The following is a 22,954-nucleotide window of genomic DNA, read 5'->3' on the forward strand; positions in this document are numbered from 1 at the left end:
TTTCTCCCCCCACCACCACCTGTTGTTCCCCCCCCGGGAGACTCACAGTCAAAGATGCAGGAAACGGTGGGCCGGTTCACTCCAAAGTTGAGGGTGGACACGGATCTCCCATCATCGCTCTTGTCCTCTGTCACTCCACCCTGAAGGAGAAGTCAGTTTTCATTTTGCCGGGGGGGGCGCATGCTGACACCCCCTCCCCAGACGCACACACAAACGCTTGCTTTTCTGCAGGAAGAGAGCTTTTCAACGCACACTGTTTTTTTAAAAAAATTTTTGTCTATATTTGTTTGCTTTTTGGCTTGTTGATTTTTTCTTTTTTTACATTTGTGCAGTGAGTGCTCAGTATGTGATGGCCGTGGAGCCCAATCAACCACCTCCACTGTTAATTAATTAACCAGAATAGAGCTGGAAGGGACCTTGGCTGGCTGAGGAATTCTGGGAGTTGAAGTCCACAAGTCATAAAAGGGCCAAGTTTGAAGACCCCTGTCCTAGACCATTTCAATCCATTAATCCGAATAGAGCTGGAAGGGACCTTGGAGGTCATCTAGCCCAACCCCCCGCTCAGGGAGGAAACCCTACACCAGGGGTGTCAAACTCAATTTCATTGAGGGCCGCATCAGCATTGCAGTTGCCCTCAGGGGGCCGGGTGGGTGTGGCCTGGGTGGGCGTGGCCTACTGGGTGGGCGTGGCTAGAGTGCGAATGGCCTACTGGGTGGGCATGGCCAGCTCTACATCGTTCACATCAAGGGTGCCTATGGGGGCCTGGGCAGGAGTGGGACAGATCTGAGGGTCTCTGGCAGAAGGAGGGTCTCTGGGCCAGGGCCAAGGCAGCGGGGGCCGTTCCCTCACTGTTTCCAGGATGGCTTCGTGGGCCGCATGAAACACTTCGCGGGCCGGATCCGGCCCCCGGGCCTTGTGTTTGACATGTCTGCCCTACACCATTTCAAACAAATGGCTGCCCAGTCTCTTCTTAAAAACCTCCAGTGTTGGAGCACCCACAACTTCTGGTGGCAAGCTGTTCCACTGGCTGTTAGGAAGTTTCTCCTTAATTCCAGGTTGCTTCTCTCCTTGATTGGTTTCCATCCAGGTGCTCTATGAGCTGAGTTGTTCTCTTGCAGACATTGCATTACTCAAACTAAGCAGCCCCATCAGGGTTAGAAGGGAGAGGGGTTTGTGGGGGGAGGGGAGGAGGAAGAGGAGGAGGAGGAGGAAGAGAACGGTGGGGTCCTTGGTGCTCTCTGAGCTGGGTTGTTCTCTTGCAGACGTTTCATGACCCAAACTAAGTAGCCTCATCAGTGCTAGGACTCCTCATTTCAACCCTGGGCTACCAAGATTCTCCTTTATGGCTTCCCAGGGTCTCTCTGTCTGAAGAAATAATTAAAAGCAAAACCGGGATCCTCTCGTGGTCAGGATGGGGGCCAAAGCTTGCCCGCAGCCCTCCCTCCGCTAGATCCTTTGCATATAGGATGAGAGTGCCAGGGATTTGAAGGTGGGGGTGGGGGGTCCTGAAAAAGGCCTCGAAGGTAAAAAAACTGCTTCAAGACCCCCGTTTTGAGGCCGCTGTCAGCCAGCCCAGCCCGAGAGCAGAGGGGTAAGGCCGAAGCGCGAAACCTTGGCTCCCTCTCAAGGTGAATTAAAAAATTCTCTTGTTTTCTTTCCTTTTTGAGAAAACCACATGACTCAATGTTATATATTTACTTGTTTCAAAACCTAGTCCAAATGTTGGGGGGGGAGGAGGGGGGGAGGAGGAGGGGGGGGGAAAGGATGAAATGTAGCATAAAAGAGAAAAATCAGAGGCAGGAGAAAAATAGAATGGGTTCTTTGTGCTGGAGCCCAAAGATTATGAAATCCAACGTCTTCAGAAAAAGCAGCATATTAGTTAAGAAAACAAATGTGGGAATGGGGAAGGGATGGGGAGGGGGCCCCGTTCATCCCCCTCCTCCCACCCAGCATGGGCTTGAACCCAGCCACGTCAGAAGGAAAATAAGGCACGCAGCTGCCACCGCTTTGGAAGGAGACCATCTTGAACCAGGCTGAGGGCAACACGTCAGAGTAACAGAAGGATGGAAGGGGCCTTGGAGGTCATCTAGTCCAACCCCCTGCTCAGGCAGGAGACTCTATACCATTCCCGACAAATGGCTGTCCAGTCTCTTCTTAAAAACTTCCAGTGTTGGAGCATCCACCACTTCTGGAGGCAGGTTGTTCCAATGGTTAATTGTTCTCACTGTCGGGAAGTTTCTCCTTAGTTCTAGGTTGCTTCTCTCCTTGGTTAGTTTCCATCTGTGGCTTCTTGTCCTGCCTTCAGGTGCTTTGGAGAATAGCTTGACTCCCTCTTCTTTGGGGCAGCCCCTGAGATACTGGAACACTGCTATCCCGTCCCCCCTCGTCCTTCATTTTGCTAAAGTAGACACCCAATTCCTGCAACTGTTCTTCATATTTTTGGTGTCCTCTCCTGGACTGGACTGAATCAGAATAGAGCTGGAAGGGACCTTGGAGGTCTTCTAGTCCAGCCCCCTGCTCAGGCAGGAGACCCTAGACCAGACATGTCAAACACAAGGCCCGGGGGCCGGATCCGGCCCGCGAAGTGGTTTCATGTGGCCCGCGAAGCCATCCTGGAAAGAGTGAGGGAACGGCCCTCACTGCCTTGGCCCTGGCCCAGAGACCCTCCTTCTGCCAGAGACCCTCAGATCTGTCCCACTCCTGCCCAGGCCCCCATAGGCACCCTTGATGCCAACGATGTAGAGCTGGCCACGCCCACCCAGTAGGCCATACGCACTCTAGCCACGCCCACCCAGTAGGCCACGCCCACCCAGGCCACACCCACCCGGCCCCCTGAGGGCAACCGCAATGCTGACGCGGCCCTCCATGAAATTGAGTTTGACACCCCTGCCCTAGACCATTTCAGATGCGTGACTGTCTAGTCTAGTCTCTTCTTAAAAACCTCCAGTGATGGAGAAACTGCCCACAATTTCTGGTGGCAAGCAGTTCCAGTGTTCAATTGTCCTCCCACTTAGGAAGTTTCTCCTTAGTTCCAGGTTGCTTCTCTCCTTGATCCGTTTCCATCCGTTGCTTCTTGTCCTGCCTTCAGGCGCTTTGGAGAAGAGCTTGACAACCCCCCCCCCTTTTTTTTTTCTTTTCTTTGTGGCACATACATTGAAGTCCACAAGCCTTAAAGTTTCCAAGTTTGGAGAACCCCCCCCCCCCGCCAATCAGTCTATGGCTTGGGAGCAATCTCGTCAGGAATCTGATTTTCCCCCCCTCCCCCATATTTTCAGAAGGGATTCTCCAATTGTGCAAATTCATCTCCGACGAGGGTGAGGATGCCCAAGGATAAGAGGATGGCTCCGGGATAAGACATTTCCATTTCTCCAGTCTTCTGATTTGCAATTTGTAATACTAGATTTTGGTATGGGAAGGAAAACAGGAAAATGCTAAAAAGTTTGAATAAGGGAGGCTTTTGGTTACCCGGCTATAACTTACTTTGAAATTATAACCAACAGAGGCATTTTGAACACTGATGGGAAATTTTTTTAAAAAAAAAAACAACCCGATTGAACATATGGATATTAAGTGCAAACGCAATTAAGATATAGGTTTTGGTTCGAAAAGTTATCTAAAACTGACATTATTGATATCATCAGAAAAATGTAACCAAGATGTTGATATTCAATTGTACATTTATTAATAGCAATAAGAATTGCGTTCGCCTACTGTGGGAAGGAAACACTTTGATGGTGCAATATTGGATCTAGATTGAAGAGGTTAATACAGACCGCTGAATTACTAATGGACAACACCTCGTCTATTAAGTATTTGACTGCAAAACTGGAAAATTAATATAAATACTGATTAAAAAAAAGAAGAATAGTCTTTTCCATGCGCTTCACATATCTCCTATAAGAAAGTACAAGGAGTCCTCGACTTACGACAGTTCATTTACTGACCGTCCAAGGTTACAACAGCACTGAAAAAAGGGTCTTAGGGCCGCTTTTCAGCATCCCCCACGGTCACGTGATCAAAATTCAGAGGCTTGTATTTATGATGGCTGCAGCATTCAGGGATCCCATGATCCCCTTTTGTGACCTTCTGACAAGGAAAGTCAAGGGAGAAGCCAGATCCCCTTAACAACCAGAATACAGACTAACAGAGTTGGAAGGGACCTTGGAGGTCTTCTAGTCCAACCTCCTTCTCAGGCAGGAGGCCCTAGGCCAGGAGTGGTGAACCTTGGCTTTTTTATGACCTGTGGACTTCAACTCCCAGAATTCCTGAGCCAGCATAGGAAACTCCAGCCCCCTTATGACTTGTGGACTTCAACTCCCAGAATTCCTGAGCCAGCTTGAGGAACTGCGGCCTCTTTTTGACGTGGACTTCAACTCCCAGAATTCCTGAGCCAGCATAGGAAACTCCAGCCCCCTTATGACTTGTGGACTTCAACTCCCAGAATTCCTGAGCCAGCATAGGAAACTCCAGCCCCCTTATGACTTGTGGACTTCAACTCCCAGAATTCCTGAGCCAGCTTGAGGAACTGCAGCCTCTTTATGACGTGGACTTCAACTCCCAGAATTCCTGAGCCAGCTTGAGGAACTGCGGCCTCTTTATGACGTGGACTTCAACTCCCAGAATTCCTGAGCCAGCTTGAGAGACTGTGGCCTCTTTATGACGTGGACTTCAACTCCCAGAATTCCTGAGCCAGCATAGGAAACTCCAGCCCCCTTATGACTTGTGGACTTCAACTCCCAGAATTCCTGAGCCAGCATAGGAAACTCCAGCCCCCTTATGACTTGTGGACTTCAACTCCCAGAATTCCTGAGCCAGCATAGGAAACTCCAGCCCCCTTATGACTTGTGGACTTCAACTCCCAGAATTCCTGAGCCAGCATAGGAAACTCCAGCCCCCTTATGACCTGTGGACTTCAACTCCCAGAATTCCTGAGCCAGCATAGGAAACTCCAGCCCCCTTATGACTTGTGGACTTCAACTCCCAGAATTCCTGAGCCAGCATAGGAAACTATGATCCCTTTATGACCTGTGGACCTCAACTCCCAGAATTCCTGAGCCAGCTTGAGGAACTGCGGCCTCTTTATGACGTGGACTTCAACTCCCAGAATTCCTGAGCCAGCATAGAAAACTCCAGCCCCCTTATGACTTGTGGACTTCAACTCCCAGAATTCCTGAGCCAACATAGGGAACTATGATCCCTTTATGACTTGTGGACTTCAACTCCCAGAATTCCTGAGCCAGCATGGGGAACTGTGGCCTCTTTATGACGTGGACCTCAACTCCCAGAATTCCTGAGCCAGCTTGAGGAACTGCGGCCTCTTTATGACGTGGACTTCAACTCCCAGAATTCCTGAGCCAGCATGGGTGGCTCAGGAATTCTGGGCATTGAAGTCCACAAGTCATAAAAGAGCCAAGGTTCCCCACCACTGGCCTAGGCCATTCCGGATGAAGGGTTGTCGTAACCCTGCTGCTGACTTCACCACCGCAGTGATTCACTTAACAACTATGGCCAGAAAGGTCACAAAACGGGGCAAAAGCCACCTAACCACTGTCCCGCCTAGCGCCAGAGAAGTTGGGCTCCACTGTCGTGGCAAGTTGAGGACCACCTGTCTCTGGGGGGGCAGGAGGGACGGCTGGGAGAGGAAGAACGGGCGCTACCTACCAAGGCCCCTTCCAGGGCAAAGACGGCGGCCGGGCCCGTCTGCTCCAGGGGCTCCATCCGACGTCTCCAGCGCCGACGGCGAAAGGAATCCGTCTTGCGGTATTTCATGTGGAAGGTCCAGCCAAAGAGGGAGGCATATTCCCAGCCTTCCCCTTCCAGCTCCTCCTGTTTATACTGGAGGGAAAGAGATCTTGTTTCACTGACAGGGAACCAAGACATCTGCTAGTGGAGAGGACTTCATAGAACCACCTAGTTGGAAGGGACCTTGGAGGTCTTCTAGTCCAGCCCCCTGCTCAACCAGGAGACCCTCCACCGTTCCCGACAAAGGGCTGTCCAATCTCTCCTTGAAAACCTCCAGGGATGGAGCGCCCACAACTTCTGGTGGCAGGTTGTTCCGCTGGTTAATTGTTCTCACTGTCATCTATGGGGATTCTCCATCACCCAGGCCACACTGGTCCCAAAGGTGCTTTTTTTCTTCCACACCCCCCCCCCCAAAAAAAGGCGACTGGACCTCCTTGTTTGTGTGTTTTTTCTTCGAAAACATTTCACTTCTCATCCAAGAGAACTGTGGAAGCTTCCTGGCTGAGAAGCGAAATGTTTTCAAGGAAACAAACAAAGGAGAAAGTCCAAGAAGCACCTTTGGGACCAGGGATGGCCTGAAGGATGGAGACGCTGCACAGTCATTTCCCCCAGGCCCCCCTCAGCCCAAACGGGGTCAGGACGAGGGAAGACAACGTGGACCCAGGGCTGCTAAAGACAACCTGGAGTCTGGGTTGGAGATGGGATGAAGGGAATTTCCTGGGAACAGGGGAGGAAAGAAAGAGGGCCTGATTTATGCCAACAATTTTGAGCGTGTCAGCAAAGGCTCCCAGTCCTGCCCTCAGCCGGCCTTGCAATCCGATTTCTTATTTTATTGAACCCAACGTTCCCCACGTTCCCCGATCCCAGACTTTCCGTCCTTTGGGAACTCCACGTGTGCCTGCCTGTTTACAGCCCTGCTCTATTTTTAATGCCACCGTCTCATCGTTATGTTTTAAACATTTGTGGAAATCCACAGCCTTGGCCGGGCGTTGCGGATAACTTGTTTAATCCCAGGGCAAGCATGTGAAGCCTTTCCTGTATTTTCCGCTCTGTCCACGTTCTAGCATTTTTTACACATGCGGCAATAGCCTCACCTCCCAACCTGGGGCATCGTCCAGGGGGAGCAATCCCACATCAACCGCAGGGAAATAAACAGCCGGCGTTCTCGGCGAGTCCCTTGTAAATGGCCCTTTGAGGAAAGGGTGAGTCTTGGGGGGTGTCTAGCAAGGACCTCAGTCCTCTCGAGGGTCCCCGGGGACAGCCAGCCTGGTCTAGACTGATGGGAGAGGATATCTGTAGCTCAAGGTTGAAAGGACGTCTGCGCTGGGTTGTTGTTTTTTTTTGCAGATGCTTCATGACCCAACTAGGAAACGTCTGTAGTGCTAGAAGGGGAGGGGAGGGATGTGTGTGGAGAGGAGGAAGGGGAGAAAGAGGAAGGGGGGGAGGAAGAGGAGGAGGAGGAGGAGGAGGAGGAGGAGAATGGCTGTGGGTCCTTGGTGGTCCCTGAGATATTTCATTACCAAGCTAGGTAACATCATCAGTGCTAGAAGGGAGTAGGGTTTATCAAGAGAGGAGGAGGAGGAGAAGAAGGAGAGGGAGAAAGAGGAGGAGGAGGAGGAGGAGGAGGAGGAGGAGGAGGAGGAGGAGGAGGAGAAGCTCGGTTGTTTTCTTGCAGACGTTTCCTGACCCAACTATGGAACGCCATCAGTGCTAGAAGGGAGGAGGATTTGGTCTCTGCTTATGTTTTGCATTTAAGACATTCCTTAAGGAGGAGGAGGAGGAGAAAGAGAAAGAGAAAGTGAAAGTGAAGAAAAAGTAGGAGGAGGAGAAGGAGGAGGAGGAAGAAGGAGGAGGAGGAAGAGGAGGAGAAGGAGAAGGAGGAAGGAAGAGGAGGAGGAGAAAGGAGGAGGAGGAGGGAGGAGAAGGAGGAGGAGGAGAAAGAGAAAGTGAAGAAGGAGGAGGGAGGAGAAGGATAAGGAGGAGGAGGAGGAGGAAGAGGAGGAGGAGGAGGAGGAGGAGGAGGAGGAGGAGAACCTTGGTTGTTTTCTTGCAGACGTTTCCTGACCCAACTGTGGAACATCATCAGTGCTAGAAGGGAGGGGGGTTTGCTCTCTGCTTATGTTTTGCATTTAAGACATTCCTTAAGGAGGAGGAGGAAACAGAAGCCATGACCTTGAGTGAGGTTCCCTCAGGGGGACATGAGTGAGGTCCTCCCAGAGAAAGCCCTCTTCTAACTGAGAAGAGTTGGGTTGCTGGAGAAGGAAACGGCTTTCCACAAGGGTGAACCTCACTCCATCTCCTCAACTACCACTTCTACTCCTCAGAGCTCAAGAGGAGCACATATAAACTGTGAGAGGGATCTCGGAGTCCCAGCGGACGATCGCTTGACCACCAGCCAGCCGTGTGCAGCAGCCGCCAAAAAAGCTAACGCAATCCTGGGTTGTATAAACAGAGGCATGGAATCCAGATCACGCAAAGTATTAGTACCGCTTTATAAAATCCTAGTAAGAGCACACCTGGGATACTGCAGCCAATTTTGGTCACTACAAAAAAGATGTTGGCACCTTGGCAAAAGTTCAGAGAAGAGCAACTAAAATGATCGAAGGCCTGGAGACTAAAACATACGAAGAACGGCTGCGGGACCTGGGTTTGGCTGGTCTAAAGGAAAGGAGAAATAGGGGAGACACGATAGCAGTTATTCAAGTATCTGAGGGGCTGCCCCAAAGAAGAGGGAGTCAAGCTGTTCTCCAAAGCGCCTGAGGGCAGGACGAGAAACAAGGGTTGGAAATTAAGCAACCTGGAATTAAGGAGAAGCTTCCTGATAGGAAGGACAATTAACCAGTGGAACAGAAGTGGCCTCCAGAAGGCCTGGGCGCTCCGTCACTGGAGGTTTTTAAGAAGAGGCTGGACTTGTGTGAGACGGTAGGTTGAGCAAGGGGCTGGACTAGAAGACCTCCAAGGTCCCTGCCAGCTCTGTTCTATTCTTCAACCGCCAAGAGCTTCTCCACAGTATTTGAGTTATCCGTTGTGCAAGGGCGACACCTATAGGAGAGCAGAAGCACTGCCGGTAGAATCCCGCTCGTTCCGCAAGATCCCTGACTTGCCAAGTGGTCCTTGATTAATTAGACTGTGGTTTATTGATCCCTTGTTTGTCTGAATGAGTAGTTCCTTGACTGGGGCATTGTTGACTGTTGTCTGTTTATTGCTTACTGCCTGAGTGTTGGTCTGGTGTTAATCTTGCTGCTAATCTCTGCTTATCTGGGCGTTGAACCACCAGGAAAACTACCAATCTTAACAGGGCAAATTGTTTGTATACAAACAAAGGGGAAACCCGACTCCCTTCTTGCACTGATGATGTTCCCTAGTTGGGTAATGAAATGTCTACAAGAAGAAAAAAAACAAGCTCAGAGAACAGCAAGGACTCCACAGTCCTCCTCCTCCTCCTCCTCCTCCTCCTCCTCCTCTTCTGAAAATTCTCCATGCCTTCTAGCATCTGATGACGTTTCCTAGTTGGGTAATGAAACGTCTGCAAGGAAAAAACCAAGTTAAGAGGGCACTAAGGACCCCACAGTCAGCCTCCTCCTCCTTATTGTCCTCCTCCTGCTCCTTCTCATCCTCCCTTTCTCCTCCTCCTCCTCTCTTTATCCTCATCATCATCACCCTCCCTTTCTCCTCCTCCTCCTCCTCCCTTTCTCCTCCTCCTTATCCTCTTCCTCCTCTTCTCAAATTTCTCCCTGCCTTCTAGCACTGATGATGTTCCCTAGTTGGGTAATGAAACATCTGCAAGAAAACCAAGCTCAGAGAACACCAAGGACCCCATAGTCTTCCTCCTCCCTCCTCTTCCTCCCCCTCCTATCTGCAAATTCCCCCCCCTTTCATGTCAAGAAATGTAAAAGGTCTGTAAGAAATCAACCCCACTCAGAGAGCCCCCAGCAGCCCCCAGTTCTGTGCTCCTGTGATTCTTCATCTGCGACAACTGAGCTCAGAAACAGGGCACAGTATTGTAACCGTGGAACAACCACAAAAGACATTGTGTGCTTTAACCTTCATCTTTACAGCAACAACACGCAACCACAACGCAGAATGCTGCAAGTGAGAAGAAGCGGCAGGCTGCAGATCCCTATTTTTTAAAAAAATCCACTATAGTGTTGTCCGTGCCACTTTGACGCCAGGGAGAGTTCCCCATCCCCATAGCTACGCAACTGTGCAGGAATGTGACTTTACCTCTGAAAGGGTTGTGTGGCATATTTGCGCACACAGGCACCGAAAATGTAATTCCCCTCAAAATGTTTGTTCAACGTTTTGGAGGGGAATTAAATTTTCGGTGCGTGTCTGCACAAATATGTTTATTCAACATTTTGAACCTTTCCAAAGCCCGCAAATGGTTTCCCTCTGTTTAAAAAGCCAAGTGGAGTTTTAATCCTTTTACTTTAATCCGGAGTTGTAAACCATTGGGCATCGTTTTCGAGGGAAGCAACCTTTAAGCTCCGGTATATAAATAGATCAGTAAGCTCTAAGGCCAAAAGTCTTCATCTACAAAGGCGCTTCGTAAGGAAAGAACTTTCCCTAACCCCACGAGATCTGAACTCACACAAAAATTCAGTACCGCAGGGCAATAACAACCAAAGTCATCGAAGTGGTTAGGAGAATAACCCCCAAATGTCTGAGGGAGACATAACTTTAGAGGACAGGTTGACCAACGTGTCCCGCCTCGTGTGAGGGACCCAGACGGGGAAGAACTAACCAAATCAAGAACCCCAAAGCCTTTTTCTCAAGGAAACGGGAGGGGGGGAGATCTGTCAACAGGGAAGGACCACCAGTGGGATCTCATGCAGGTATTTAGGAAGCTCAGAACTTTAAAACTCCTCCCAAGCTCATTCTAAAACTTGGAAGAGCCTTGGTGGAGCAGTGGGCTAATGCCTCCTTAAGTAACACCAGCTGCCTGCAATTAGTGCAGGTTCGAGTCCCACCAGGCTCAAGGTTGGCTCAGCCTTCCATCCTTCCCAGGTAGGTAAAATGAGGACCCAGATTGTTGGGGGCAATAAGCTGACTTTGTAATAATGCCGCTTGGGGGTGGGTGTGAAAGCCCTAATAAGCAGGCATATACATAGAATGAAGGCTACTGCTAAGCTTGTAAGCCGCCCTGAGTCTTCGGAGAAGGGCGGGATATAAATGGGATTAAAAAAAAATAAGAAAATAAGATACAAAAATGAGAGGGGATAGAGAGGAGAGAGAGAAAACACACAGAGAGAGGAGAGAAAGGAGAGAGAGAGAGAGAGAGAGAGAGAGAGAGAGAAGAGACAGAGGAGAGAGGGGAGAAGAGAGACAGAGGAGAGAGGAGAGAAAGGAGAGAGAAAGAAGAGAAAGAAGAGAGAGAGGGGAGAGAGAAGAGAAAGAGAGAAGAGAGAGAAGTATTGTTCACAACTTCATCCCATTCGAAGAGTCCACGTCTGTTGACTACAGTCCAATCATATTCATCTCACAATTACTAAAAACAATGAATTAGTGGAATGGCTTGCCATTAGATCTTACAGTCTTCCAATATTTGAGGGGCTGCCACAAAGAACAGGAGGGGGTCACCTATTTTCCAAATTCACCAGAGGGCAGAACAAGAGACAACGGATGGAAACGGATCAAGGAGAGAAGCAACCTGGAACTAAGGAGAAACTTCCTGACAGTGAGGACAATTAACCAGTGGAACAACCTCCCTCCAGAAGCGGTGAATGCTCCAACACTGGAGGTTTTTAAGAAGAGACTGGACAGCCATTTGTCTGAAATGGTCTGGGGTTTCCTGTCTGAGCAGGGGGTTGGACTAGATGACCTCCGAGGTCCCTTCCCACTCTATTATTCTCCAGATTGCGTGGAGGTGATGGGGCCTGGCTCAGTTTTCTTCACTTGCGTTTGTGTCCACCTCATCCTTACCTTTTTCAATGCCTCCATTTGAGCAAGGTCTCTTCTGCGGAGCCTCACCCAACGTCGACGTCGGTTAGTGTGATACATCTTCTCCGCTGGCACCCAAGACTTGAGTTTGTGGTCTGGAGGGAGGGTGATGCCGTATTCCCAGCCTCGGAGAGAAGAGAGAAAAGCTTGGAATGTTAGAAGGAACTGTGGTTAGAAACTGACCAAGGAGAGAAGCAGCCTGGAATTGAGGAGAAATTTCCTGACAGTGAAGACAATCAACCAGTGGAACAGCTTGCCACCAGAAATCGTGGATGCTCCATCCCTGGAGATATTTAACAGGAGACTGGACAGCCACATGTCTGAGATGGTATAGGTTCTCCTGCTTGAACAGGGGGCTGGACTAGAAGACCTCCAAGGTCCCTCCCAACTCTGTTATTCTATTATTCTATTCTATTCTATTCTATTCTATTCTATTCTATTCTATTCTATTCTATTCTATTCTTATTCTTATTCTTATTCTTATTCTATTCTAGTTAATTCTATTCTATTCTATTCTATTCTTTCTGTTCTATTCTATTCTATTCTATTCTATTCTATTCTATTCTATTCTATTCTATTCTATTCTACTCTGTCCTGTCCTATTATTATTTGTAATTCTATTCTATTCTATTCTATTCTATTCTATTCTATTCTATTCTATTCTATTCTATTCTATTCTATTCCATTTTCTATTCTATTCTATTCTATTCTATTCTATTCTATTCTATTCTATTCTATTCCATTATTCTATTCTATTCTATTCTATTCTATTCTATTCTATTCTATTCTATTCTATTCTATTCTATTCTATTCCATTTTCTTTTCTATTCTATTCTATTCTATTCTATTCTATTCTATTCTTTCTGTTCTCTATACTATTCTATTCTTATTCTATTCTATTCTTATTCTATTCTTATTCTATTCTATTCTTATTCTTATTCTTATTCTTATTCTATTCTAGTTAATTCTATTCTATTCTATTCTTTCTGTTCTATTCTATTCTATTCTATTCTATTCTATTCTATTCTATTCTATTCTATTCTATTCTACTCTGTCCTGTCCTGTCCTATTATTATTTGTAATTCTATTCTATTCTATTCTATTCCATTTTCTATTCTATTCTATTCTATTCTATTCTATTCTATTCTATTCTATTCTATTCTATTCCATTATTCTATTCTATTCTATTCTATTCTATTCTATTCTATTCTATTCTATTCTATTCTATTCTATTCCATTTTCTTTTCTATTCTATTCTATTCTATTCTATTCTATTCTATTCTATTCTTTCTGTTCTCTATACTATTCTATTCTTATTCTATTCTATTCTTATTCTATTCTTATTCTATTCTATTCTTATTCTTATTCTTATTCTTATTCTATTCTAGTTAATTCTATTCTATTCTATTCTTTCTATTCTATTCTATTCTATTCTATTCTATTCTATTCTATTCTATTCTATTCTATTCTATTCCATTTTCTATTCTATTCCATTTTCTTTTCTATTCTATTCTATTCTATTCTATTCTATTCTATTCTATTCTATTCTATTCTATTCTATTCTATTCTTTCTGTTCTCTATACTATTCTATTCTTATTCTATTCTATTCTTATTCTATTCTTATTCTATTCTATTCTTATTCTTATTCTTATTCTTATTCTATTCTAGTTAATTCTATTCTATTCTATTCTTTCTGTTCTATTCTATTCTATTCCATTTTCTATTCTATTCCATTTTCTATTCTATTCTATTCTATTCTATTCTATTCTATTCTATTCTATTCTATTCTATTCTATTCTATTCTATTCTATTCTATTCTATTCCGTTCTGTTCCATTCCGTTCCACTCCGCTCTGTTCCGTTCTATTCCGTTCTATTCTATCCTCCTTTTGTATTTAAACATGTGTTGAACCTCTCCTTGTTTCTGTGGACAGGGGCAAGGAATTCTGAAATTGGAAGTCCAGCACATCTGCAAGGCCCAGCTGCTTCAGAGAAATGAGACCCTGTAATTCAGACCTTGGTAGGATGTTGAGACCTCAGCCCAATTTTCCAGGTCGTGGGACCCTGAAGGGAAAAAAATCCACGCTGACCATTTTTGAAAGCCAAACAGCAAGCAATTTGCTTGGTAGCCCCAAAGCACGCCTTCTTATAGTTTTAGAAATAAATTCTGCTATGGCCCATTATAGCTGGTTTTGGAGAAGCCAAAAAAGAAGGACCCAATAGGAATGGCTAGAAGATTCCTCATCATCTCATTTCCTTGTTCAAGAAACAAGAATTTATTTGTCCGGACAAAAGTGAGGGTTTTCTGTAAATCCTTCAAAGCTTTTGAGTTATCTTTCCATCCTTGTCTATTCTCTATGTGTCTGTTTGCTTGTTTGTTTTTAAAGAATTTCTCTAAAAACTGACAGTCAAAGATGTTCTACCTGATGGGCAACATCCAGGACACTCCGGGGACCAGGAAAACTTGACCAGGAACGTGTTTTTTTCCTCTCCAACCTTTTTTCCCCACCCCCACCCCCAAAAGAAAGCAAATACCTTTCTCGTCCACCGCCCGGTTGAGATCGGTGTCCCACTCGACGTCTTCCCATTTCCATCCAAGAGGACATTCGATTTCCTCCTTGGGCAAAATCTTCTCCCCGTTCTGGAAGAACAGAAGAGGATCCAATGAAGTCCAGGCCAGAAGAAACGAGGGGTCCTGGATGCTCTCCCAGCCGGGCTGTTTTCCTGCGGACGTTTTCTTTAACCAAACTAGGTGATAGCACCAGGGCCAGTAGCTGGTCTGGAGACTGGCTAGCCAGTGGACCAGCCGCTAGCCCTGATGCGACTTAGCTTGGGTCATGAAAGATCTGCAAGAAAACAGCCCAGCTCAAGAGCATCAAGTCCTCCTCCTGCTCCTCCTCCTGCTGCTCTTCTCCTCCTGTCTCTCCTCCCCTCCTCCTCCCCCCCTTCTTCCTTCTGCTCCTGCTCCCCTCCCCCTCCCCCTGCTCCTCCTGTCTTCCTCCTGCTCCCCCTGCTCCCCCTCCTCCTCTTCCCAAACTCCACTCCCTTCTAGCATTGGTGATGTTCCCTAGCTGGGTCATGAAACGTCCGCAAGAAAACCACCCAGCTCAGAGAGCACCAAGGACCCCACAGTCTTTTCCTTCTCCTCCTCCTCCTCCTCCTCCTCCTCTTCCTCCTCCTCCTCCACCACCACCACCTCACTCCCTTCTGATGATGTTCCCTAGTGGGGTAATGAAATGTCTGCAAGGAAAAAAAAACAAGCTCAGAGAGCACCAAGGACCCTATAGTCCTCCTCCTCCTCCTCCTCCTCCTGCCCCCTTCTAGCACTGATGAAGTTCCCTAGTTGGGTCATGAAATATCTGCAAGAAAACCACCAAGCTCAGACAGCACCAAGGACCCCATACTTCTCTTCCTCCTCCTCCTCCTCCTCCTCCTCTTCTTCCTCCTGCTCCCCCTCCCCCTCCTCCTCCTCCTCTTCCGAAACTCCTCTCCCTTCTAGCACTGATGATGTTTCCTAATTGGGTCATGAAACATCTGCAAGAAAACAACCAGGCTCAGAGAGCACCAAGGACCCCACAGTCCTCCTCCTCCTCCTTCCCACTTCTAGCACGGATGATGGTCCCTAGTTGGGTCACGGGACGTCTGCAAGAAAACCACCCAGCTCAGAGAGCAACAAGGACCCCTCATTTCAACCCTGAGCTACAAATGTTCTCCTTTATAAGTCAGAAGAAAGCTGAGGAGAAGGAAATTCCATCATCCATTAGAAGGAAATTTCTCCACACACACACACCTGTTACACCAAAGAAGCCCTCGCTTACCACATCTGTGTAGGCTTCGGCCATATGGATCCACTGGCCTCCTGGAAGCCGAACTTGATTCTCAAAGACCTCCTCCACAAAGCTCATGTGACCAGCGTCCACGTCATGCAGGAGCCTGAATTATGTAAGGGGGGGAAAGAAAATGACGCTGACTTCTCTTAACTTTTTTCTCTCACCCTAAAAACAGAAGCCCTCCTAACCCGTTGCCTTGTGACAAGGACTTCCCTGTCACCGTTGAGTTCCTCAGTCTTCCTTAGGTCGGCAGGAGACAGCAGAAGCCAACTCAGGAAGAAACTGGGTAGCCAGAAAAAGGTATTTCTGCCACTTGCGTTCCTGAAAATTCAGAGTGGACCCATCTTTCAGCAACGAAGTTCCTCCTTGTATCACCAAGGCCATCATCATCGTGACCTTTGTTGCCGGAAGATGGATCTTCTCCAAATTTTGTTGCTGAAGGATGGATCTTCTCCAGATGATGAAGGTGATGACCTTGGTGAGGCCAAGAGCAACTCTTTGGGTAACTGGATGAGTCGCAACCGTTGATGAGACTCTAAAGCCACACAACATTTGAGACTCCTGAAAGTTTAATTTAATTTAATTTTAATTTAATAATTTAATTTGTATACCGCCCTTCTCCCGAAGGACTCAGGGCGGTGAACAGGGCAATACACAATAAAAATAGAATACAAAAATTAAAAAGCCATTAAACATTATGCCCATAAAATTAATACATATTAAAATTAAAACTATTTATAAAAAACCATTTATAAAAACCCAACCCCATCCCGTCAGTTCTCAAATGGACCTCACATCTTCTTCGCTCCAAATACAAAAGGCCACCCTTAATTCAGGTTCTGACCCAGGTTCCTGTTTCCCACCTTTCGGTAACTGAACGGTGGGGAAGGTGATCCCTAAGGAATCTGGACTGTGGGGAACGGAACCAGCACCTAGAGACCTGAGAAGGCCATCCCAGGGGTTCAAGGAAAAGGCTGGCATCTGGAAAGACCCCCAGGCACAGCAGTCCACAGATAATGGTAAAAATGACCAAGCACTCGGCCCACCAGAACGTGGTTCTCTTCGAGTTTCACACGTTCAGACCCTTTCCCCCGTGGCCTTCTGCATCCCACCCTCAGAGCTGTCATCCCACAAATTCACCGGTTTTGCAAAGCCCCCGGCCACTCTGCCCCTTTGTCTCTGGAGATTCTCAAATCATCCAGGGCACGGTTGGCCCAAAGGCGTTTTTCCAAAAGGCAACTGGACTTTCTTGGGGGGGGGTTCCCCCCATTTTGCTTCTTCAGTTCTGACTGAACGGTGGAAGGCAGAAGGATTTGCATTCCTGCTGGTTATCCAATTGTTAGTACTTTTTCTGAGAGTCGTTGAGGCCACTTGGGGATCTATCTGTAAGAGTCACCTGAATCAGAGGTGACTCTTACAGATAAGATAAATGGGTGTGGAGCCCTCTCGGGACGGTTGAAAGGACTCTGTTGTAGAGGGGGAACATGTGGTGCTGTATCCCTCCCCCCACTCTACAGAGAGGGCTGCTCTGTTTTGACATTGGTGACCTCTTTGCCTTCTCTTTCAAACCAGGGGTCCTCTCTGGGCAGAAGGTGGACTTTGGGGGTCTTCAAAAGTGACCTCTAAGGCAGGTGGGCTGCTGAATCCTGTTACAGGTCCACACCCATCTGCACTCCGATTGAGGTGACTCTGAGGATAGCAATAAGCCCCCAAGAGGCCTCAACGACTCTCAGAGCGCTAACAACCCAACTTCGGAGTGCTAACGTCCAGATGACTGCAAAGAATATAAATCCTTCCATTCCCCACCAATCAGTCAGAACTGAAGAAGCTGTTGGGATTCCTCACCAGCCCGTGGATCCGGCAGCTGAGTCTGAGGAATCAGAAGAGGAGGAGGAGGAGGGGCCCGGAGTGACATCAGAGTCGGAGGAAGGCTCTGAGGAGCTCCAAGGCTTACAGTCGGATGAGGAGCCCGGCCCCTCTACTCGCGCTCAGGCTGAGACACAGCTGTGCTGGGACCCTGAGTTGGACAGTGATGAAGCACAGCTGGGACAAATCCAGGATGCACAAAAGCACCGGGAAGAGAAGTGAGTAGGGCAGAAGAAGGCAATGGGGCGGCTCCAAAGGCAAAGGAGAAGGCATTAGGAAGCCACGCCTGGGCTGAATAATAAAAGGGGAGGTGTGGGAGGTGCTGGTTGTCGAAGGCAGCCGTTTGTGTTGAGGATGGAGTTTCTGTGAACTGGGTTTGTTTGCCTTGGACATTGACTCAGGTCTGTGAATAATAAAAGGGATTGCTTTTTCTTGCAGTTCCAGCCTGCTTCTTGGAAGAGGGGTTTCCCCTTGCGAGCATAACCAGGACTCACGTAGGCTGGGGCAGAACAGAAGCTTCTTGGATGAGAAGTGAAACGTCTTCAGGGAAAAACACCCCAAGAAGGTCCAGTTGCCTTTTGGGTCTACCTCTTAATGTCCACCTCCATGTTGCCAGGGCCCACCAGGTTCCTTCATGAGATCATCCATCACGGCGGCCCACGGGGGGAATCCCTGAGGTGGTGGTGGGGAGAAGGACGGGATGCGGCTCCCCTGAGCTAGAAAGACTTAACCAAGGATGGCCCAAGCAATGGGAAGAGACCCCGGAGTCTTCAGCCTCCCGCCAACCGTCACTCACGTCTTCTCAGGGCTGACAAACCAATCTCCGGCCCAGGCCCAACCAGTGGAAGGCTTGAAACTGTCCTTGGGCAGCTTGATCTTGCCTGTGATGTCCGAATACTTGGGGTAGGTCAGACCAGTCGTGCCCCAGTTCCCTACCAAGGCCAGCTTCGTTTGGTTTTCATACTAAGACCCGGAAGAAGGAGAAAAGGAGAGAAATTGGGGGTGAGCGAATGGGCAAACCCACTCCCCAGAGAGGGCACGTGCTGCAAAGTCAGAGGAAGGGGGTTTGGGGGTTTCCTGAGGAACTGAGAGGCAAATCAGCCTGGAATCCTTGGTATGCAAGAAGAGAGTTAGCGCGGAGCCTCCTCCCTTCACCCAGGGCATCTGCTGGTTATGAAGACCATGCTTTAGTCTGGCACGATCCCTGTCTATAGGCAGGCACCAGTCAAGAAACTACTCTGAACTTCTTTGCACCTGACCCGACCTCAGAGGTGAGCAATGAACTTGTTGGTGTGTGCAAGCTAAAATGAAACTTTGATGGGTGGAATTCTACTCAGTGTAATGGGCAGATGAACAATGTTTAATTAAGAACGATTGGGGCCACCAGAAGAACAAGAACCAGAGGAGGAGGAGGAGGAGGAGGAGGAGGAGGAGGAGGAGGAGGAGGAGGAGGAGGAGGAGGAGGAGAAATAGTATTAGTAGTAGTTTCTCTCTCCAGGAATAGAAGCAGAAAGGTGTAAAGTAGAGTCGGAGCATCAGGAAATGAACATTTAAGCCCTTTTGAGTTTCTGAATGGGAAGGTCTCTGCCCGGTTCATGTTCCAATGCAAGGGGGTGTCCACTCCTCTCCTCTTGCACGGCCGGTGCCCCCAAAAGAACCAGCAACCCAGTTCTGGAGAACTTCCCTGTCCCGATTCCGTTAGAGAAGGTCAGACCTGACTCACCGTTTCAGCAAAGACAGACAACCTGCCCTCCGTCGTCTGGTTGAACTCCTTCTCATCCACAGCCAGCCCCAGCCACAGACGGACGCGGATCTGGGCCGGGATCCTGGCACCCGCCACCTCTTCCTGCGGACACTAGGAAGGAAGGAAGGAAGGAAGGAAGGAAGGAAAGAAAGAAAGAAAGAAAGAAAGAAAGAAAGAAAGAAAGAAAGAAAGAAAGAAAGAAAGAAAGAAAGAGAAAGAAAGAAAGAAAGAAAGAAAGAAAGAAAGAAAGAAAGAAAGAAAGAAAGAAAGAAAGAAAGAAAGAAAGAAAGAGAAAGTTGGCATTTCCAAAAAAAGAAACTCCTGGGACTTGATTTTGCTAAGAGTATACTACTTTACCGAAAATCTACATGAATAAAATAAAATAAAATAAAATAAAATAAAAAATAAAATAAAATAAATAAAAAATAAAATAAAAATAATAAAATAAAAAATAAAAATAAAATAAAATAAAAAATAAAATAAAATAAAATAAAATAAAAAATAAAATAAAATAAAATAAAATATAAAATAAAATAAAATAAAAAATAAAATAAAATAAAATAAAAAATAAAAATAATAAAATAAAAAATAAAAATAAAATAAAAAATAAAATAAAATAAAATGAATAATAAATAAATAAAAAATAAAATTAAATAAAATTAAATATCAAACAGGCCAAGGACGGCCCCATGACTCCATCCAGCGTGAGGCATTCAGTCGGCCCCAAAGGCTTTGGAGACCAAAAGAAAAATTGTTACTTAACCTGAAAGTAGTTCTGAACCTTTTACCCTGCATGTCCTCCCCACCCCGATTAGAAAGTCAACATCCCGCCTGGCCCCAAGGAAACTTACTTTTAAGAATATGGTCTGGAGCTTCCCGCAGTGCTTCCCACAGCAGCTGGCTCCGTTGCGTGAGAAGAGGATCTCCCGGGCCGGCAGCCGGGCGTAAGCCACCCGCCGGTCGCCTTGCAGCATCCAGATCACCACATCCGGGAGGCTGTTCTGGGGCTGGCAAAGAGAGGGTTAACGGGAAGAAGGGGTCTTGGGCCAGGCGAATCAGACCTGTCAGCTGAGTGGATCAAGGGACAGAGTAGATCCGGGCCTCAGGAAAGGCCCTAACGGAATCCATCAAGAGAGTCTCCTTCATAAAACGGGATAAGTTGGATTAGATCAGGTGTCTTCAAATTTGGACCTTTGATGACTTGTGGACTTCAACTCCCAGAATTCCTCAGCCAATTCTGGGAGTTGAAGTCCACAAGTCATCAATGGGCCAAGTTTGGAGACCCCTGGGTTAGATGATGCTACTTTTGCTTGGACTCTCAGGTGGCTGCATGACGACACACAAGGAACGGTTGGGGACAAACTTGCCGTGGCCGATTCACCGTGGCCAGCTTGCCACGGCCAATTTGTGGAGGCCAGCTCACCGCGGGACAACTCAACTACAGGACAATTCGCCATGGCCAACAGGACAGCTCGCTTCCAGACAATTCAACAATTCAATTTCACGATTTAAAATAGTTTAAAAAATATCCTCCATTTTGTCATTTTGTCATTCCTGTTTCATTTCATATATTTCTCTAATGATTCTGTCCCACCATTTCCTCGCTTATCGCCCCAAAGGCGCTTTTTCAGGAGGCAAGTGGACTTTCTTGTTTTTCTTTGGAAAGAAAAAGTGGCCTCTGAAAGGAGGCAAAGGAACAGCTCTCTGCAAGCAGTATAAATCCTTCCGTTCCCCGCCATCCAGTCAGAACCCGAAGAAGCTTCTTGGACGAGAAGCGAAACCTCTTCGAAGGAAAAACAAGAAAGTCCCGTTTGCGCCCGAAAAAAGCACCTTTGGGACAATCAGGACCCGGATGAGGGAGAAGCTCCGTGGACACGTGGCCGGTGGCGCTCGCCCCCCCTTTCCCAAGACATCCCAAAAACGGCTAAGTGGGTTCGGGACAGGCGGAAGTCCCGGTTCCTCGTTGGCTGCCGGAACTGCACTCACCTCCTCCCCCAGGGACGTGAGCCGAGAGAGCCAGTCTTCGGCCTGATCCAAAACCGCCTGCAGGTCGGAGTCTTCGTGCTTCATCTTCAAGGCCGCCTGGACCATCTGCTTGAGGTTGGTGGTCCGGAAGCGGTACAGATACTGGTCCAGGTGGGTGCTGTTGGGCTTCTGGGTGACGTCGGCCAGGGGCTGGCTGCGGGAAGGGAGGCCGGGTTAGCCTCCTCCTAACCCATTAGGCTAATGAGCATCCCCCCCCCCCCACGATGAACACCCTGAAAGCTGACCCCGGCCAGAGCGGGGAAGAACTCAAAGCAGCAGATCGGAAGAGGTGGAGAGGCCCCGAGAATTGCCCAGACGCTCCTCCTCCTCTTCCTCCTCTTCCTCCTCCTCTTTCTCTTCCTCCAACCTCCTCCTCCTCTTCCTGCTCCACTTCCTCTTTCTCCTGCTCCTGCTCTTCCTCCTCCACTTCCTCCTCCTCCTTTCTCCTCCCTTCTTCCTCCTCCTCTTCTACTCTTCTTCCTCCTTTCTCCTCCTCTTCCTCTTCCTCCTCCTCCTCTTTCTCCTCCTCCTCCTCCTCCTCCTCTTCGTCCTTTCTCCTTTTTCCTCTTCTCCTCCTCCCTCCTCCTCTTTTTCCTCCTCCTCCTTTCTCCTCCCTCTTCTTCCTCCTCTTCCTCTTCTTCCTCCTCCTCTTCCTGCTCCACTTCCTCCTCTTTCTCCTGCTCCTGCTCTTCCTCCTCCACTTCCTCCTCCTCCTTTCTCCTCCCTTCTTCCTCCTCCTCTTCTACTCTTCTTCCTCCTCCTTTCTCCTCCTCTCCCTCCTCCTCTCCCTCTTCCTCCTCCTCCTCTTCCTCCTCCTCTTCCTCTTTGTCCTCTTTCTCCTTTTTCCTCTTCTTCCTCCTCCTCCTTTCTCCTCCCTCTTCTTCCTCCTCCTCTTCCTCCTCCTCTTTCTCCTCTTCCTCCTCTTCTCCCTCCTCCTCCTTTTTCCTCCTCCTATTTATATTCCTATTTAATTACCCATCTTCTCTATTTAATTCCTGTAATTTTAACTATTTTCTATATTTATAAATTGTGTTTTATGTGCAGGTAGTCCTCCACTTACGACCGTACTGAAGCCTAAAATTTCCATTGCTAAGCGAAACAGCTGTTATGTGAGTTTTACCCATTTTATGACCTTTCTTGCCACAGTTGTTAAGTGAATCACTGCAGCCGTTCAGTTAGTCACACGGTCGTTAAGTGAGTCTGGCTTCCCACCATTGACTTTGCTTGTTGGAAGGTCGCAGAAGGGCATCACGTGACCCCAGGGGGACCCTGAGACCGTCATAAAGGCAAGTCAGTTGCTCAGCGTGTGTATTTCGATCCCGTGACCAATGGGGACCTTGCAACGGTCGTAAGTGTGAAAAACGGTCATAACTCACTTTTTTCAGTGCCGTTGTAACTTTGAATGGTCACTAAATGAATTGTTGTAAGTTAAACACTCCCTGTATCTATTTAATTGCATTGTAAGCCTAATTACCCGTTTTCTCTATTTAATTCCTGTAATGTTAACAGATTTTTATATCAATAATTGTATTTTATCATTCTATTTATTCGCACTGTAAGCCGCCCAGAGTCACTCTTGATAGCAAGATGGGCAGCCTGTAAATTCAGTGAATAAATATATAAAGCAATCCAGGGACTAGAATAAAGAGACTGTTTCTCCTTCTCCTGCCTCTCCCACCCACCCGGGGCAAATTGCTCAATATCTTCACCCGAGTTTTCCTGTCTGTGATTCTTCCTAAGCATCCTGCAAGCGTAAATTATATCGGAGGAGAAAAGCTGCAGCTTTCCAAAGAAAAATTGATTGACA

General features: G+C 47.6%; 1 protein-coding gene across 5 annotated transcripts in view; it reads right to left on the reverse strand.

Moving 5' to 3' along the window:
• The window catches only part of DYSF (dysferlin), a gene marked incomplete at its 5' end in the record, with an annotated part of 133,750 nt that overhangs the window by 66,378 nt on the left and 44,418 nt on the right, over nucleotides 1–22,954 (reverse strand). For 4 of the 5 annotated variants that reach the window (XM_081332853.1, XM_081332851.1, XM_081332855.1 and 1 more), the window contains 9 exons: nucleotides 47–140; nucleotides 5,662–5,835; nucleotides 11,665–11,807; nucleotides 14,218–14,323; nucleotides 15,501–15,615; nucleotides 18,175–18,341; nucleotides 19,102–19,233; nucleotides 19,974–20,129; nucleotides 21,109–21,301. In XM_081332853.1, the coding sequence (XP_081188979.1) occupies nucleotides 47–140; nucleotides 5,662–5,835; nucleotides 11,665–11,807; nucleotides 14,218–14,323; nucleotides 15,501–15,615; nucleotides 18,175–18,341; nucleotides 19,102–19,233; nucleotides 19,974–20,129; nucleotides 21,109–21,301 (1,280 nt within the window). The remainder of the gene's footprint in view (nucleotides 1–46; nucleotides 141–5,661; nucleotides 5,836–11,664; nucleotides 11,808–14,217; nucleotides 14,324–15,500; nucleotides 15,616–18,174; nucleotides 18,342–19,101; nucleotides 19,234–19,973; nucleotides 20,130–21,108; nucleotides 21,302–22,954) is intronic. The other variant, XM_081332852.1, reaches the window with a different exon arrangement.

This window comes from Vipera berus (assembly GCF_964194415.1).
Source record: "Vipera berus genome assembly, chromosome: 7".
In the NCBI taxonomy this organism is placed as follows: domain Eukaryota; kingdom Metazoa; phylum Chordata; class Lepidosauria; order Squamata; family Viperidae; genus Vipera; species Vipera berus.